We start from the raw sequence: 14,979 nt of genomic DNA, 5'->3' as shown, positions 1-14,979 counted from the left end.
CTTCAGCTAGAGGTGACAGCCAGAAAGGGGGGCCCCTTTGCATTCTTGTCTTAGGCTATGGAGTCGGCAGAAACCTGTCTCCCCAAATGAGCACTGTAAATATATATATAACAGGGAGTGGGGGGGTGGGGGGTGGGGGGCAGAATGGTGGTATTGGAGATCTGTTTCTGCCCTCCACCCCCAGCTTAGGATCAAGGGAAATCAATATGGGTGCAAGGTTCAGAGGTCTTGGGAAGTGCACTTAGTCGGGGGAAAGCCCCAGATGTCCTGAAGCGTTGTTCACTCTTGGTAGCTAATAAGGGCCCACAACTAATCAAAGTTGCCTTTGAAAGCGAGAAGAGAGAGAATGTGTATATGTGAGAGGAGCAAGGAAGAGAGTACAACCATTTGTGTGTGTGTGTGTGTGTGTGTGAGAGAGAGAGAGAGAGAGAGAGAGAGAGAGAGAGAGAGAGAGAGAGAGAGAGAGAGAGAGAGAGAGAGAGAGAGAGAAAGAGAGAGAGAGAGAGAGAGAGCGAGCGAGCTGGGGCCTGTGGATCAGCCCTAGAAGTCTTGCTTCTGAGAGTCCCAGGTGTTACGGGGGTGGTCTTTGCCCACTCTTTCCAGAAGCCGACTTCCAAGGCTGAGGCAGGAGTTGGCCGGAGCTGGACCTGACTCCAGGGGGTTGGGGGACGGGATTGTGCCTGGTGGTAGGGAGCATAGTCCTGTCGGCAGAATTGGAGGCGCTCGAGCCCTGCGCCTTCTTCTCCAGGATCTGGCTTTGGCTGCCAGGGTGAGCCGTGGTTCCTGGGAAATGAACCAAGACAAAGGCAGTGATGTGGGAGAGTGTGCGCCAGTTTCCAGGCATGGGTTTGGAGCTGTTGGGGGTTGCCCTGAAGGACCTGTTGATTTTACTTTTGTTTAATCAAGGGATGGCTGTCAGATTGCCCTCAAAGGTCTGAGGCAGCTTGGCCCAGTGTTGCTTAAACCGACTTGTGGAAACAGTAGGGCTATGGGTCGGATTCGATTTGATGGCGAGTTTGGAGTTTTGGAGTTGCATGGAGAATTGGCTTTGAGCCTTCCTGAGTCTGAGTTGTCTGAGATGTGAAACTGGGACAATAATAACAACCTCACAGGGTGGCTTCCAGGGTCAAAGATGATCATGGAAGGGCGGGCAAGGACCATGGAAACTGTTGGACTGTGGTCCAATTCCCAGTCCTTTCCCTTACTTGCCCGCTTCCCTCCTCTTAGTTCAAGTTAGTGGCAAAAGCTAGCTAGCACTTAGCCAACCCCAGCTCCTCTTCTTCAGGGCCACAGCCCAATGCATGACCACTGCACCGCCAGGGATCTACTGGGTAAAGTTCGAGGGGCAGCTAAAAAGAAGAAGACCCTCAACAAGATGGATGGACACAGTGGCTGCAACCAGGGGCCTACACATAAGAACAATTGTGGGATGGCACAGGACTGGGCCGTTTTCCCTTCAGTAGCACATGGGGTCGCTATGAGCCAGAGAAGACGCAACAGCACGTAACAACACAGGGTTTCTAAGGCTGCAATCATTACAGAAGCAGACTGCCACAGCTTCCTCCCAGGGAGCAGCTGCTGGTTTGAGCTATCAACTTTTCAGGCAGCAGCAGTGTGCCTAACCACTGTGCCATCATGGTGACTCTGTGCACAATAGAGTGAAACACTGTCTGGTCCTGCTCTACCGGCGTGATGGCTGGGGATCAGCATGTTGAGATCCATCGCCAGGTCTTTCTTCCTAGTCTGCCTTAGCCTGGAAGCTCCTCTGAAACCTGTTCAGTATGAGGCAACGTGAAAGCCACCATGAAGGATTGGTGGTGAATCCATATCAGGTGCCTTGGCTGGGATTTGAACCTGGGTCTCCTGTCTGAAATTCAAGAATGCCATCACCAAGTCACTGCAGGGGCTAGGTCAGGAATTTCAAGAGAATAGAAATGAGAGAGACTGCAGGTGAGTGGGTATTTTCTCCATTTCTAGATACTTCTATCCCTACTACAGCCAGGGCTATTACCATCAGCTAGTCTTGGTTGGCTATCTATGCCCGGATTTCTGTTAAAGCATTTTAATCCATGATCTCATCTCATCTTCACCACTCTCTGAGGTGGATGCTGTGATGATCCCCATCCTGTTGATAAGGAAATAGCGCTTCGTAACTTGCCCCACATCACACTACAGACGGGTGGGATTCCATGAGCTAAGCTCTGGGCATCTTTCTATGTGGTGGTGTCCAAGCACTCATTGTGGAAGGAGATGTACCTTCTTTGGTGAGTTGGACCTGGATGGCATTTTTGGAGCTTCCTGGAAGGGTGTCTCCCGAATCTTTGACAGTGGCCTTGCCTTTGACAGACTTGTGGCTTTTCTCAACTTCCCGGAGCTGCAGAAAAGAAAATTCACTGTTGGTGCTGACCAAGGAAATGTTTGATGTTGGAGAATCAGAGCACAGCTGCGTGAGGGCTAGAGAGCAAGCACTCTACTCGCACTCGGTGGTGGTGGTGACTGTGTGGTCAGCTGTCGGCCAGTCAGCCCTTGGCTCAAGGCAATCGTACGCACATTAGAGTGAAACGCTGCCCGCCCTGTGCCATCCCCAGAATTGTAGATTGGACTATTGTGATCTGAAGGGTTTCATAAACTAGTTTGCAGAAGTCGATTTCCACACCTTTCTTCTTACTCTGGCTGTTCTTCCTAGGCCATTTTGGTTGGGAAGCGCTACTGAAACCTGTCCAGGGCATAGCAAACCTGTCCATGGACAGACAGGTGGTAGTGGCTGTACATTGGCCAGGAATGGAAGGCACGACCCCAGTCTGGAGGGAAGAAATCTACCACCAAACCTTCAATATCTCATTGTCTCTTACATTCCCCAAATCTTTGATGATCGCAACTGACTGCAGAGGCAAGCGTAGACCCTCAGTGTTGGAACGAATACCTGGCTAGGGGAGAACAGCAACCTTCTAACCCTCTAGTTCCATGGTTCTGTTTTTAAACCTCGGAGCAGGAGCTCAGTGAGCCTAATTGAAGGAGTTGTAGGTGGGAAGCTGGCAGGCAGACGAGATTTGCTCCAGGAAAGTTGGAGAGGGAGCACAGAGGAGACAGGGGTTGGGACCTGTCCTTTGAGGTCTGGGGGAGGTGAGGGGAATTGGATGAGTGGAAGAGAGAGTCAGGAGTCTGCTGGGATGGTGAGAGAGGCAACCCATGTGTGATGGGGACTCGGGAGACCTCTTAGGCAAAAGGCCCCAAAATATGTTGTTTGGACAACATTTCTTTTAGTACTTATAGTTTTGGTTTTAGTCTATAAGAATCAGTGTGGATGCTGGGTTTGCTAGGTAAGTGCATTAGTTGAATCTATTAAATCTCTTCTGGACCAATCTCCCATAATTCATTTAGACGTTTTATTCCAGATTGGGTGAAGGCTTACAGAGCATGTCAGTTTTCCATGCAACAATTCATACTCAGTTTGTTTCATGTCATTGATTGCAATCCCCACAATGTAACATCCCTCATCCCTCTACCTCCCTGTGTTTCCCATTTCCATTCCTCTTTCCTTCCTAACCCTTCCCACCTTCTGAGTGAGATCAACCTCATTTGTTCTAACCTCTCATAGTTCATATCACTACTATCATGTCACCCCAAGTGCTTCTAGAACATTAATGCATGCTATTGAATATCAGAAGGCTACTTGCTTTAATACAGACACTTTTAGATGAGCTTTGAAAGGAAGCCATTTAGCAAATACATCTGGACTTACAGAGCAAATGGAGAAACAAAGAGAGAGACAAAGACGTGACATCTTTTTAGCCTCCAGGATGAAGCTCCTGCCAGACTCACCGCTTGGATTTTCTTCCTCAGCTGGGCATTAGCTCGTGCCAGGCTTTTGGAAACGGAGTTCAGGTAGTAGATGGCCAGGCTACAAGAGAGAAGTGTGCCTCCTGAGATCTCATCATCTTGAGAAGGTGCAAGAACCCAGGTCTTTCCCAAGGGACAAAGGCAGGGGATTCCTGGAACAAGTGCTGGGCCTTTGCCCCAGGGCAGGGGGCTAATCCTACCATCCTAAAGGCCTCACGCCATTAGAGAACATCCTGGAGGTTGCTCCCTCTTTCTCCTTTCTCTCTTCAGTTGGGTTTTTCCACTTTTTAAGACCTACCATTTATAGTTCTCAGAGTGCACACACAGAGATGGTCAAAATGGACAGAAATTAATGCCCATCTCCTGGAAGCCCTCCCTCCATCAGTGACTAACAGGAGTAGGTCTACAAATGATCCGAGTCCCTACCTTTAGGGTGGGATGGCTCTGACACACATGCTCTACAGTGTCTCCCATAGTTCCCCAGCAGGTTCAAGTCAGCAAGCGGTAGCAAGACTAACAATGAGCCTCCCCTTCCCTGTATTACTTTTCCACCAAATCCCCGACAAATGACTTGAATTTTGCATTCTTTTCATGAGGTTTGCTTCTGAAGAATCCAGACTAACACAGAGCGTAAGATTAAAAAAAAAAAAAGACATATCAAGCAACATCTCAACTGTAAGGGGGCAGTTTCCATGTAGCAGAGCCATGCACTCTGGATAACTTACAACATCAGCAAGATGGCTGGAATGATTAGGCCTGGATTGGCGAGGAAAGCAAAGATCTTTCCTAGGAAGGTTGGGAAATCATTTTCAATGGTCTCTTGGATGACATCATACATTCTGTTTTTCCCACTGTAAAAAGGAGAGGATGGGTTACAGAGATTGGCAAAGCTCCCGTGTCACACACAAACAGATCTCTGTCCCACAGATACAAAGCCAGTGCTCACCGCCAATTTTCTGGAAGGTATAGAACTCAGCTACAGACTTTTCTGTGAAGGACTATGAATCAAAATAAAGGACTGCCATTTGGGTTGGGCTCATTGATGGATTAGCACACTGGTTCACCAGGTTGATGTCCATGGTACCCAACCGGCTCTCACATCACATTGGTGCTCTGTGTCTGACATATTGCTGAGAAAAATGGAACTGGATTTTGCCCATGCCCTAGTGAGACAATCAGGGAGTCCTTGTGGTGCTGTGGGCTAGGCACTGGGCTGCTAACTGAGAGTTTGGTGGTTCCAAGCAAGACCAGGCTATCTGCACCCAGGAAGAGTTACCCTCTTAGAAACCCTATATTGGGTGCTTAAGCATTGGAGTGGACTAGAGCAAGTTGTCCATGATCCAGCTAGAAGACCAACATGGAGCTTTCTCTAGGTCCCTTGATGTGAGGACAGTTCGCTAGAGGCTGACAAGATGACAGAGGCTCACGATGGCTTTCAACAATACAGTACTTATAAGGAGTCTTCAGATCATAAATCTAGTACTAGAACTGATTCTTGACCAGTCGACCGTGGTGCTTATGATTCTCAAATATCTAGGGGCTGTGAGGAAGAGTGAATTCCATTCATGCTTGCCCAGAAGCCACTCCGTTATGCTAGCTCTTGGCTGGCAATTTTGAAGTCGTGTTTAGGATTTGAAATTTCTGGTTTAAATCCTTGCACCTCCCACTTATTGACTGTGGGATTCACATGAAGCAGGCTAGCAAAAGAAACTCCGTTTTTGTTAGCTGCTGAATGACCTGCCTCCTAACCCCTCCCATCTTGGAAAGTCCCAGGAGTGATTGATTTTAGAATGTACTCTCATGTTCTCGAGATCAGAACATTGTAATTAATAATATTGTTCCTTTTGATGTTGTAACCAGGAACCAGGTTGTTATAATAAATGCAGTACGCTGTAAGGCTCACCGACTGTAAGGAATAGTAACATTAATTTTGCTCTCTGCTTCTGTTCATGCTTGCTTAAGTCCTAGACAAATGATAAAATGAGTTTTTGTCTTTAAAGATGGACTGAAATGTGTACTCAGGACTACAATCAAAGAATCGCTTTTAGATTCTAGCAGCCCAGTCATAACCAAATATAGACTCTCCTAAATTATCAAGACATTAGAGTGGTGGTCATTTATTTGAACCCACAACACATATGCCTGTGTTCACACTCTGAGTCTCCTCACCAGAGCTGCACTGTTCATGATGGATATTAAGTAATTAATTAATTGAAATAAAAAATTCAGTTCCTTAGTTACACTATGAACACTTCAAGTGCTCACTAATCATGTGGCTGGGAGCAACTATATTGGATGAGCAAATAAGGACTTTCTACACTACAGAAAGTTCTACTGGACAGTACAGCAGAGATTTCAGATCTGTGAGCAAGATACTGCAAATGTCCTTGACTTACTCTCATCATCTCTATAATATAGTATAATAATATATACATATAGTTATAACATAATGTAATATTATAAGTATAATGGTAGGATTTTTCTTCTGAATATTATTTGGAAGCTAGAATGACTAATTTATATACAAGACATTAAGTCTGATGCTAGTACATTATAAATATCTCCAAAATGTTGTAGTTAGCAGCCTCATTTGTCTCTTGTGAAAAATGTAGATCAAGAGTTGGTAAACTATGGTCCTTTGGCCAAATTCTTTGTATGGCCCATGAACTAAGAATGATTTTTATACTTTTAAATGATTGGAAAAGAAAAATCAAAGAATGTATTTTGTGACTCATCAAGATGGATAGGTGAAATTCACATGTCATCCTCTGTAATTAAGGCTGTGCTGGCACACAGCCATGCTTATTCATTTATCAGCCATGGCTGCTTTCATGCTACAATGACTGTCATTGTGACAAAGACCATTTGTGGTCTTTTTTGTTCAACACGACTGTGCATCACACTACAAATCACATGATGTAGTTATAACAGTGACTACATCATCCAAGTGTCATACAGAGCCCCATAGCCTGACAGGGCATCATCAGCTATGGCTATTCATTGTAATTAGTCATCAGCAGGTAATTTTCAAAAAGTATTTGAACCTAAGGGAGCCCTGGAAGATAAGCAATGGATTGCTAACTGCAAGTCCCGCAGTTTGAATACCCCAGTCACTCCACTGGAGAAGAGCAAAATTCTCACAACTGGACCAATAGGTAACATCATGATAAATGGAAAAGGTTGAAGTTGTTAAGGATCCATAATTAATCTTGCTTGGATCCATAATTAATACTCGTGGGAACAGCAGTCAAGAGATCAAAAGACAAGTAGCCTTAGGTAAAATCTGTTTCACAAGACCTCTTTAGAGGATTGAAAACCAAGGTTCTTATTTTGAGGAGTTAGGTGTGTGAGTTAATTGTGCCAGCCTGGCTGATAATCACATGTGGGGCTAATTGAAAGGCGGAGGGATAAATGGGTGGTGAGCCTCACCTTTCTAGTTCTCGGGTCTCTTGTTTTTGTGATGGTTGCACCGGGTGCAGCTGCCTTAGCAGTTCCCTGCTTCAGCTTGCAAGATTGACTTCCTATAAGACATCCCCAAGGAGAAGCTACCTGGACCTATCCCGATGCAGCCCTGGGTGCTGGAGCAGCCGTGTGGAGACCCCTGCTAGTGCTGAGATGCTTGTTCGTTCACTGACTCAGCTTTCCTCCTGCAGTCGGCATCATTGCCTTTGTTGTTTTGTGAGGTGGAGGACTTTGTGGACTGGTGTTGGGTTAATGGGTTAATGTTGGACTTGGGCAGCATTGGGTTGGGATGTTTTTGTGATGCACATTTTCTTTACATAAAACTCTCTCTTATACATGAGTCGCTGTGGATTTGTTTCTCCAAAGTACCTAAACTAATACATTCCTCATTTATCATGAAGTTGCTTACTAGTCTAGTGAGGATTTTTGCTTCCTTTGTGTTGAGGTGTAGTCTGTACTGAAGACCGCAGTCTTTGAGCTTTATTGGTAAGTCTCAAGTCCTGTTTGCCTTCAGCAAGCAAGAGATCTTCAGGAATTCTCTAAATGCCCCCAAGAGATAACTATGCTCAATTGAAATCATTCTTATGGATTGATAGCAGTACCCGAGAGTGTCTATTTGTGTGGAAAGGCGTTTTCAAAGCTAAATGCATACAATTTCATTACAAATCAGCATTGGCAGAAGAACATTTAACTAGATATTTATGATAGACACTACTTCTCACCTCCCAACACTGTTACAGGAGGATTAAACACATGCCTCATACCATGCTTGGCACAAACCCAGCATTCATGGTACCTTGGATATTCCTTTATCTCACACCACTGTCCCCTTCAAGAAGGAGCCGCGGTGGTATAGTGGGCTGTGTCTTACCAGTTGGGAAGCGCCAGCCACTCCTGTGGAGAAAGATGAGGCTTTCCACTCCCATCAAGAGTGAGTCCCGGCACTTGGCCCCTGTTCCCTGACTAAAGCTGCAGAAGGCAGCAGTCTGCTCACTTCAGTTACTTCTTGTGCCCAACCTGGCCCTCCCCTCCCATCTGTAAATAACTTCCCTGATGTGCTAATACTCCTTTGTCAACCTTCAAAGAATTGTGAACTGTGTATCTAAGCCTGCCTCTAATAAAGTTAGAGGCCCTGGAGTGTCTTACTGCAGGGTCCCCTGGGCCTCAACTTTTGGCTATCCCTTTTGTATAAAAGTTTTCTCCATCTGCTTCCCCCATACTAAACCTATAAATATATGTACATAGATCTATTTCCCCAATGTCATATATAAATATATTTACATATGTACCTGCCTGCATTTAGATCTCTATAAATGCCCTTTGCCTCCTAGTTCTTGCCTCTATTTCCTTTTACTTTCCTCTTGTCCCACTACCATGTTCAGCCTTCATTTGGGTTTCAGTAATTCCTCTCGGTTACATTGCCCTTGATCAAGCCCTACCAGACCTCCTACATCCTCATCGCCATCGATTTGGATCACTTGTTGTTCCCTTGTCCCTGGGTTTGTTAAGACCCACTTCCTTTCCCCCACCTCCCACTCTCCCACCCCCCCCCACAACTGTCATCCCATTGTTCTCTCTTCCCGCTTGTTTATCCCGCCTATCCCACCCAGATAGACATGCAGCAACAACAATATGCACAAACACAAGACCGAGCACAACAAGGCAACAATAGAAGATAAAACAATAGCTACAATAACAACAACAAAAAGGCAATGACACACAAAAAGAAAAGCCTATAAATCACACAAAAATAAAATGATATAATTCCAATAAAAAAAAAGTTTTCTCCTTGTTGCAGATCGTGCCCGCTTGCACCCATTCGATTTGTAAGATAAGAGCTGGTCTCTTACACTTCATATTAAATATACTAAACAAAACAAAACAGAAAACGTGGGTCTCAGAAACCTCCGGGGGCAGTTCTGTCCTGACCTACAGTGTTACAAAGAGGCAGCGTTGACTCAATGGCAGTGAGTTCCGATGAGTCCCTGTCAATGAGGAGTGAGTGATCACTCTGGGGATGATCAGGGTTCTGGTCACCTTGCTATCTCCTGCCTGGCCTTCAGATGAACGTTAGCACATCCAGAGCAAGCAGCCTTCATCTCCCTTAGAAGTCCTCCGAGAGCCGAGAGCCACGGAGATCAAGTGCTGGCATGTATCCAGCCCATGTCCCCAGGTTGGTTCCGTGGGACAGAGCAGAATTTTTGGTTGAGCTGAATTACCGATGGTATTAAGAATAAGCACGATTCGCTGTGAGTTTTAACTAACTTGGGCAGGACTCAGAATGAAGAAACACATATGCCCTTTCCGATGGACCCAACTACTTCTCTCTGAACTTTGCAGACAACACACATTATCTTCATGACAACCCTAACACCTAGGCATGACTACGATCCTCAGAGGCAATGAACCTGATGTGCCGAGGATTTTAAGGAGGTTGCTTAAGATCACCCAGGGGACAGATGGCAGAGATGGCTCCCGATTCTATGCTCAAGACCAGGAGGCAGCACACTTCTGGAAGGAAAGTAAATAAAGGGCCAGAGAGCAACAATTTTAGGCTTTGTGGACCAGACTTTCTCTGTGGCAAGTATCCATTTCTGTTGATGTAATGAGAACATTGCTAGACGATCTATAAGCAAGTGGACATGGCTGGAGGGCAACCACTATTTTTAACCATATGGTATGCAATACCTCCCACCCACCCCACCTCACTCATTTATGTTACCATCTTGGCTGCAGTTGGATTTGGTCCAGGTCCCATATCTCCCCTCTCTACCCCCCTCACCCCCATCCAACTGATTTCTCACTGGTTCTCCCCTACATAAAGCATTCCCTTTTAGCCACTAAGTACACCCAACTACCACACCAACTCCGCTGCTACTGAGCAGATTCCTGCTCAGGGTGCTACTCTATAGAGTTGCCGAGGCTTTACGGGAGCAGGCAGCCCCATCTTTCTCCTGTGGAGTGGCTGGTGGGCTTGAGCTGCTGATCTGGTGGTGAGCAGCCCAATGCTTACCAACAGTGCCACTGCTAAATACCTAAACTCAACAAACCAAGCTCACTGCCATCCAGTTGATGCCGACTCACAGTGACCCTGCAGGACAGAGTCGAACTGCCCCTGTGGGTTTCTGAGACTGTAAATACTCATGGGACTAGAAAGGCTCATCTTTCTCCCTCGGAGTGGCTGGTGATTTTGAACTGCTAGCCTCGTGGTTAGCAGCCCAATACATAACCAACTATGCCAGAGGCAAAGGTCACTGTTGTTAGCATTGACATCCTGAGGGTGGCAATAGACAATAAGCAAGATGTACAAGCATAAGGTACAGTGAAGGTAGGTGGTGAAACCGCCTAAACTCAAAACTCGCTGCCATCGAGGCAAATCTGACAGAGTAGAACTGCTCCTTCGGTTTTCTGAGACTTTAAATCTTTCCAGAAGTAGAATGTCTCGTCTTTCTCCCGAGGGACGACGGGTGGGTTCGAACTGCTGGCCTTGCAGTCAGTAGCTCAGTAAGTGGTCTACCAGGGAGGCTATGGAGATACAATAGGCAAAAGTAGTGATACACTCTGTGTGGGTGACATTTTAGTTAGGGCTTCCAGGAAAGGCCTCTCTGAGAGGACAGCTGAGACGCCGAGGGGTGAACAGGACAACTCAGGACGTGTTTTAAGCAGAATAGTGTTGAGTTTCATGTTCAGGCCCTTTCCCTGCCACCTAAAAACCCTGGAAAAATGGAACTCAGGTGTGAGTGATCAGGGCCCTCCAGGCATCAGTAAGGCAAGGGTGGGGTAGGTGGGAATTCCGGCTTCAGTCGCCTGTGAACACACCTTTGATGTCTCCTCTGAACTCCTGTGCACGTGCTGTGGGGACACCAATTGTAGACCTTTAAAAAAAAAACCCCAAACCCCAAAACTCACTGCAACCGAGTCTTTCCTAACCCAGAGCAACCCTCCGGACAGGGCAGAACTGCCCCTGTGGGCTTCCGAGACTGCAACACTTTGATGAGAGAGAAAGTCTTGTCTTCCTTTCGTGGAGCAGCTGGTGGTTTTAAACTGCTGACCTTACAGTTAGCAGCCCAACACGTAACCACCGTGCCACCAGAGCCTTACACCGAGATAATCCCTTCTAAACTAACAGTAGCAGGTCAGCACCCTCAAGAGTGTGCCCCTCCACGCTGATAGGCAGTGTCGGGAGTAGGGAGGTGTCTGGGGGCACCATGTAAGGGGGTTCTCACTCTCAGGTTCATGTAAGCGCAGAGCTGACACCCCTTGGCCTCACCCTTGTCCCTTTCATGGTAGGGGGTGCATGAAGAAAGGGTTCTGCAGCCAATAGTCATGGGAAATACTGGCTGAACTGCATCTCACAGCACAATTCCTCAGAGCCTTTGAGCCAAGAGTGGGTGTTGTTTTTACGTGATAAAGTGGCAGATACAGGGGGCAACATGTTCCAAATTGCTGTACCCACATAACTCCTTTTTATGGATCACAAAGAGCAGTGGTTCTCAACCTCCCTCATGCTGCCACCCTTTCGTACAGTTCCTCATGTTGTGGTGACCCCCCCAACCATAACATTATTTTTGTTGCTACATCACTGTAACCTTGCCTACTGTTATGAATTGGGTGACCCCTGTGAAAGGGTTGTTCGACCCCCAAAGGGGTCACAACCCACAGGTTGAGAACTGCTGACTTAGAGGACAGCGGGAGGGCTCACTCCCTGCTAGCGACCCCCCGGTGGGTTTCTGAGACTGTCACTGTAATAGAAGAGTAGAAAGCTCAGTCTTTCTCCTGCAGGGCTGGCTTTGAATTGCTGACCATGAGGATTGCAGCCCAACACCTAACCACCACACCATTCCTGAAGGCTACATGCTTGGAAAGAGAGCGGTAGCTGCACGTTGTTGTTCAATTTACATCCTTGCATAATTATTTGTCTTATACATTATATTCAATCTCTTCGATCAATTTGATATCCATCCAGAACCCAAATGTCCTACCAAGCACAGGCGCTTCATTGAGAATCTGCGTTATGAGTCTGCGGCAGTTGTTTCATATCTAATGGCCCTTGTGAGTTGGCAGAGATTTCAGGTCCAGAATTTCTCCCTCCCTCCCCTATGGGAAGTGATCCAGGGTAATGGCTCACCCATACAGTAAGAGGTCTGTTCGGCTGCCATGGCAACTCCAGGTGTGTCAGAGTAGAACTGTGCTGGGATTTTTCAGTAGCTTACTAGGTCTTTCTTCTACGGTGCCTCTAGGTACACTCAGCCACTAACCGTTTAGGGAGTAGGCAAGTGTACCACCCAGGGACCCCCATGAAAAGATGAAAACCATGCTGTCTAGCACAATAACTATTAACTTCTTGTGGTTACTAAAATTAAAACGAATTAGCATGAAATAAAGATGGAGATTCAGTTTCTTGGTTTCAAGAGCTCACCACTTGTGGCTAGTGGCTACCACATTGGTCAGCACCAACCACCCCCTACCTGCTGCCCTTCCCCAAACAAACTCATGGTCATCCAGGTGATGCTGACTCACAGTGACCCTATAGGACAGGGCAGAACTGCCTCTGTGACTCTTTTTGGGAGTAGAAAGCCCTGTCTTTTTCCCTCGGTGAGGACATAGAAAATTTATCATTTCAGAAACATAATGCCTTGAACAGCCTTATCATTTGCTTAAAGCTCCATGACCCTTTGTGGGTTGACATGGAAATAGAAGCAGGATTTTGACCTAGAACCTTCTGGGCAAACTGCCCAAGTGAGTAGCTGCTCTCCCACAACCAGCACCATGTACCTGAACGGTCCGCAGTCGAAGGAGGGCGGCAGGGACATGATGGTGTAGGCAACAGGCAGCAGGCTGAGGAAGAGCACCAGCACCAGGAGGCCCATGTAGAAGTTGTTGGATCGGGAGGCTTTGAAGACACGCTCGTGTGGGACGTTACTGCTCATCACAGCCCAGCACTGGAAGTACATGGAAGTCAGCAGACGCAGCACGTTGACGCCCACTAGTCCTGGGGCATAGAAAGAGCCCATCCTGGAAGTGCAGAAACCAGACACCTGATTGGTCCCATGACAAAGGGAATGCAATTGATGGGTTTGGGCTCGCAGGCCTCCCAGGTATCAAGGGCATTTGACACCCCGAGCTTTATTGATCGGAGTGCTGGCCAGAGTTTTACCACTGCAGTGCCACAGATTATGCAGCCCTTGCTGGTTTCTCCTTGGCTTCGTAGATGGATGCTCTGTGTGGTCGTTACATAATTTGGTGTCAATTGGAGGATTCAGAGTGAAGGGGTGGAGTCTAGCCTGTCAGTCAGGTAGTAGCGTGATGACCCCACTTGGAGGCGCTAAGGAGATAAATAGCTCACTGGAGGCAGGACACAGGCTCACTTTCTGTCAGACATCCCTGTGGAGAAGACACATGGATAGAAGCTGATAGAGCTAGACCTCTGGAGCCGCACAAGCCACGTGGAGACCCCTGCCAGTGCGGAGATGCTTACAACGCCACTGGATCCACAAGACTTCCCACCCACTGGCCTGTGATCTTCTTGCATTTGGCATCATTGCATGTGTTGTTTGAGTCTGAAGAGGACTTTATAGATTGATATTGGACAGATGGGCGAATATCAGACTTACAGACTTGATCTGGACTGGGCTGGGCTGTTTTCTCAATATTTATTTGCTCTTGTATATAAAGCTCTTTATTATACATATAGGAGTGTCTCTATGAATTTGTTTCTCTAGTCAACCCAGACTAACACACTCAGAAAAGTCTTTGAAGTCCTTAAGGTAAGCAGATTGGACAATGACTTGCAGTGAGCCCTGGGAAGCTCCTAACCCTCTGACTGAAGATACAATGATGACTCCTTGAACTCCCTTTTCAGAGGAAAGCGTTCCTTAGCTTTCTTCTTCCCTCCATTTCTTCCTTCTTTCCCCCTATGCCTCCATCTTTTTACTTCCAATCTTGGTCATCCCCTTTCCCCCGACCCTCCTTTATTTCCATGGTAGCATATGAAGGGTGGAACACATCCTGATTCTCATCTAGTCCTGACCCCTATTTTTCATGGAAATGAAAGAAGCCCAAGAGGCAAGATGATTTGCCAGTGCCTCCCAAACTAGTTCTCAGGCAAGATTCGGCAGTCTTCCTTGCTGCCGAGGCAAAGCTGAGTCGGCTTATCTAAATGACAAGCCTGGGAAAGGATTCTGGGTTTTGGACTCCTGAAGGCGGTGATTCCTTGACGAAACAAGCAACTCACCATATCATTCCTTGGTTGAAGATCAAACCCAGGACATTTCCACTGATATCAAACTCAGCATATGAGGGCTAGAGAGAGAGAAAGAGAAGACTGTTAGGCGGTATCAACCAGATCTCATTACTAGCTAACCTGCCGAGCCAAGATGATTCCATTCTAAAGATCAGCCTGCTCTGGAATCTTAGATTCAGAATTCTCTTTCTTTAACATGTATATATTTTTAACTGTTAATGAAAAAATTGAATATCCTTAAAGTTGAAACTTCTAATATATTTTAAAATAGAAAAAACATGAACATCTTAACCCTGTAGGCTCTCAGGCTGACAGTGTATTCGTGGGACATCCCTGATGCCTAAGGAAGCATTTTACCAGTTCTCTACTCAGAAATGTACCTTGAAATTAAAATCAAGGAGTAAATCTATTAATAAACTACAAGTGATTAAATC

At 46.5% G+C, this 14,979-nt stretch overlaps 1 protein-coding gene across 1 annotated transcript in view; it reads right to left on the bottom strand.

Moving 5' to 3' along the window:
* Nucleotides 1-453: 453 nt before the first annotated feature.
* Nucleotides 454-14,979, bottom strand: part of TMC2 (transmembrane channel like 2) — a 78,553-nt gene continuing 64,027 nt past the window's right edge. Inside the window, exons 15-20 of the mRNA XM_045295321.1 lie at nucleotides 14,537-14,604; nucleotides 13,078-13,317; nucleotides 4,566-4,691; nucleotides 3,823-3,901; nucleotides 2,257-2,374; nucleotides 454-783 (exon numbers count right to left, since the gene is read on the bottom strand). Coding sequence (XP_045151256.1) covers nucleotides 572-783; nucleotides 2,257-2,374; nucleotides 3,823-3,901; nucleotides 4,566-4,691; nucleotides 13,078-13,317; nucleotides 14,537-14,604 — 843 coding nt within the window. The 3' untranslated portion in view covers nucleotides 454-571. The remainder of the gene's footprint in view (nucleotides 784-2,256; nucleotides 2,375-3,822; nucleotides 3,902-4,565; nucleotides 4,692-13,077; nucleotides 13,318-14,536; nucleotides 14,605-14,979) is intronic.

The sequence above is a fragment of the Echinops telfairi genome, unplaced genomic scaffold (assembly GCF_000313985.2).
Source record: "Echinops telfairi isolate 266 unplaced genomic scaffold, ASM31398v2 ScPeMD7_5592;HRSCAF=6446, whole genome shotgun sequence".
In the NCBI taxonomy this organism is placed as follows: domain Eukaryota; kingdom Metazoa; phylum Chordata; class Mammalia; order Afrosoricida; family Tenrecidae; genus Echinops; species Echinops telfairi.
The sequence above is the reverse complement of the archived record's forward strand: the minus strand, read 5'-3'. Positions and strand labels throughout refer to the sequence as shown.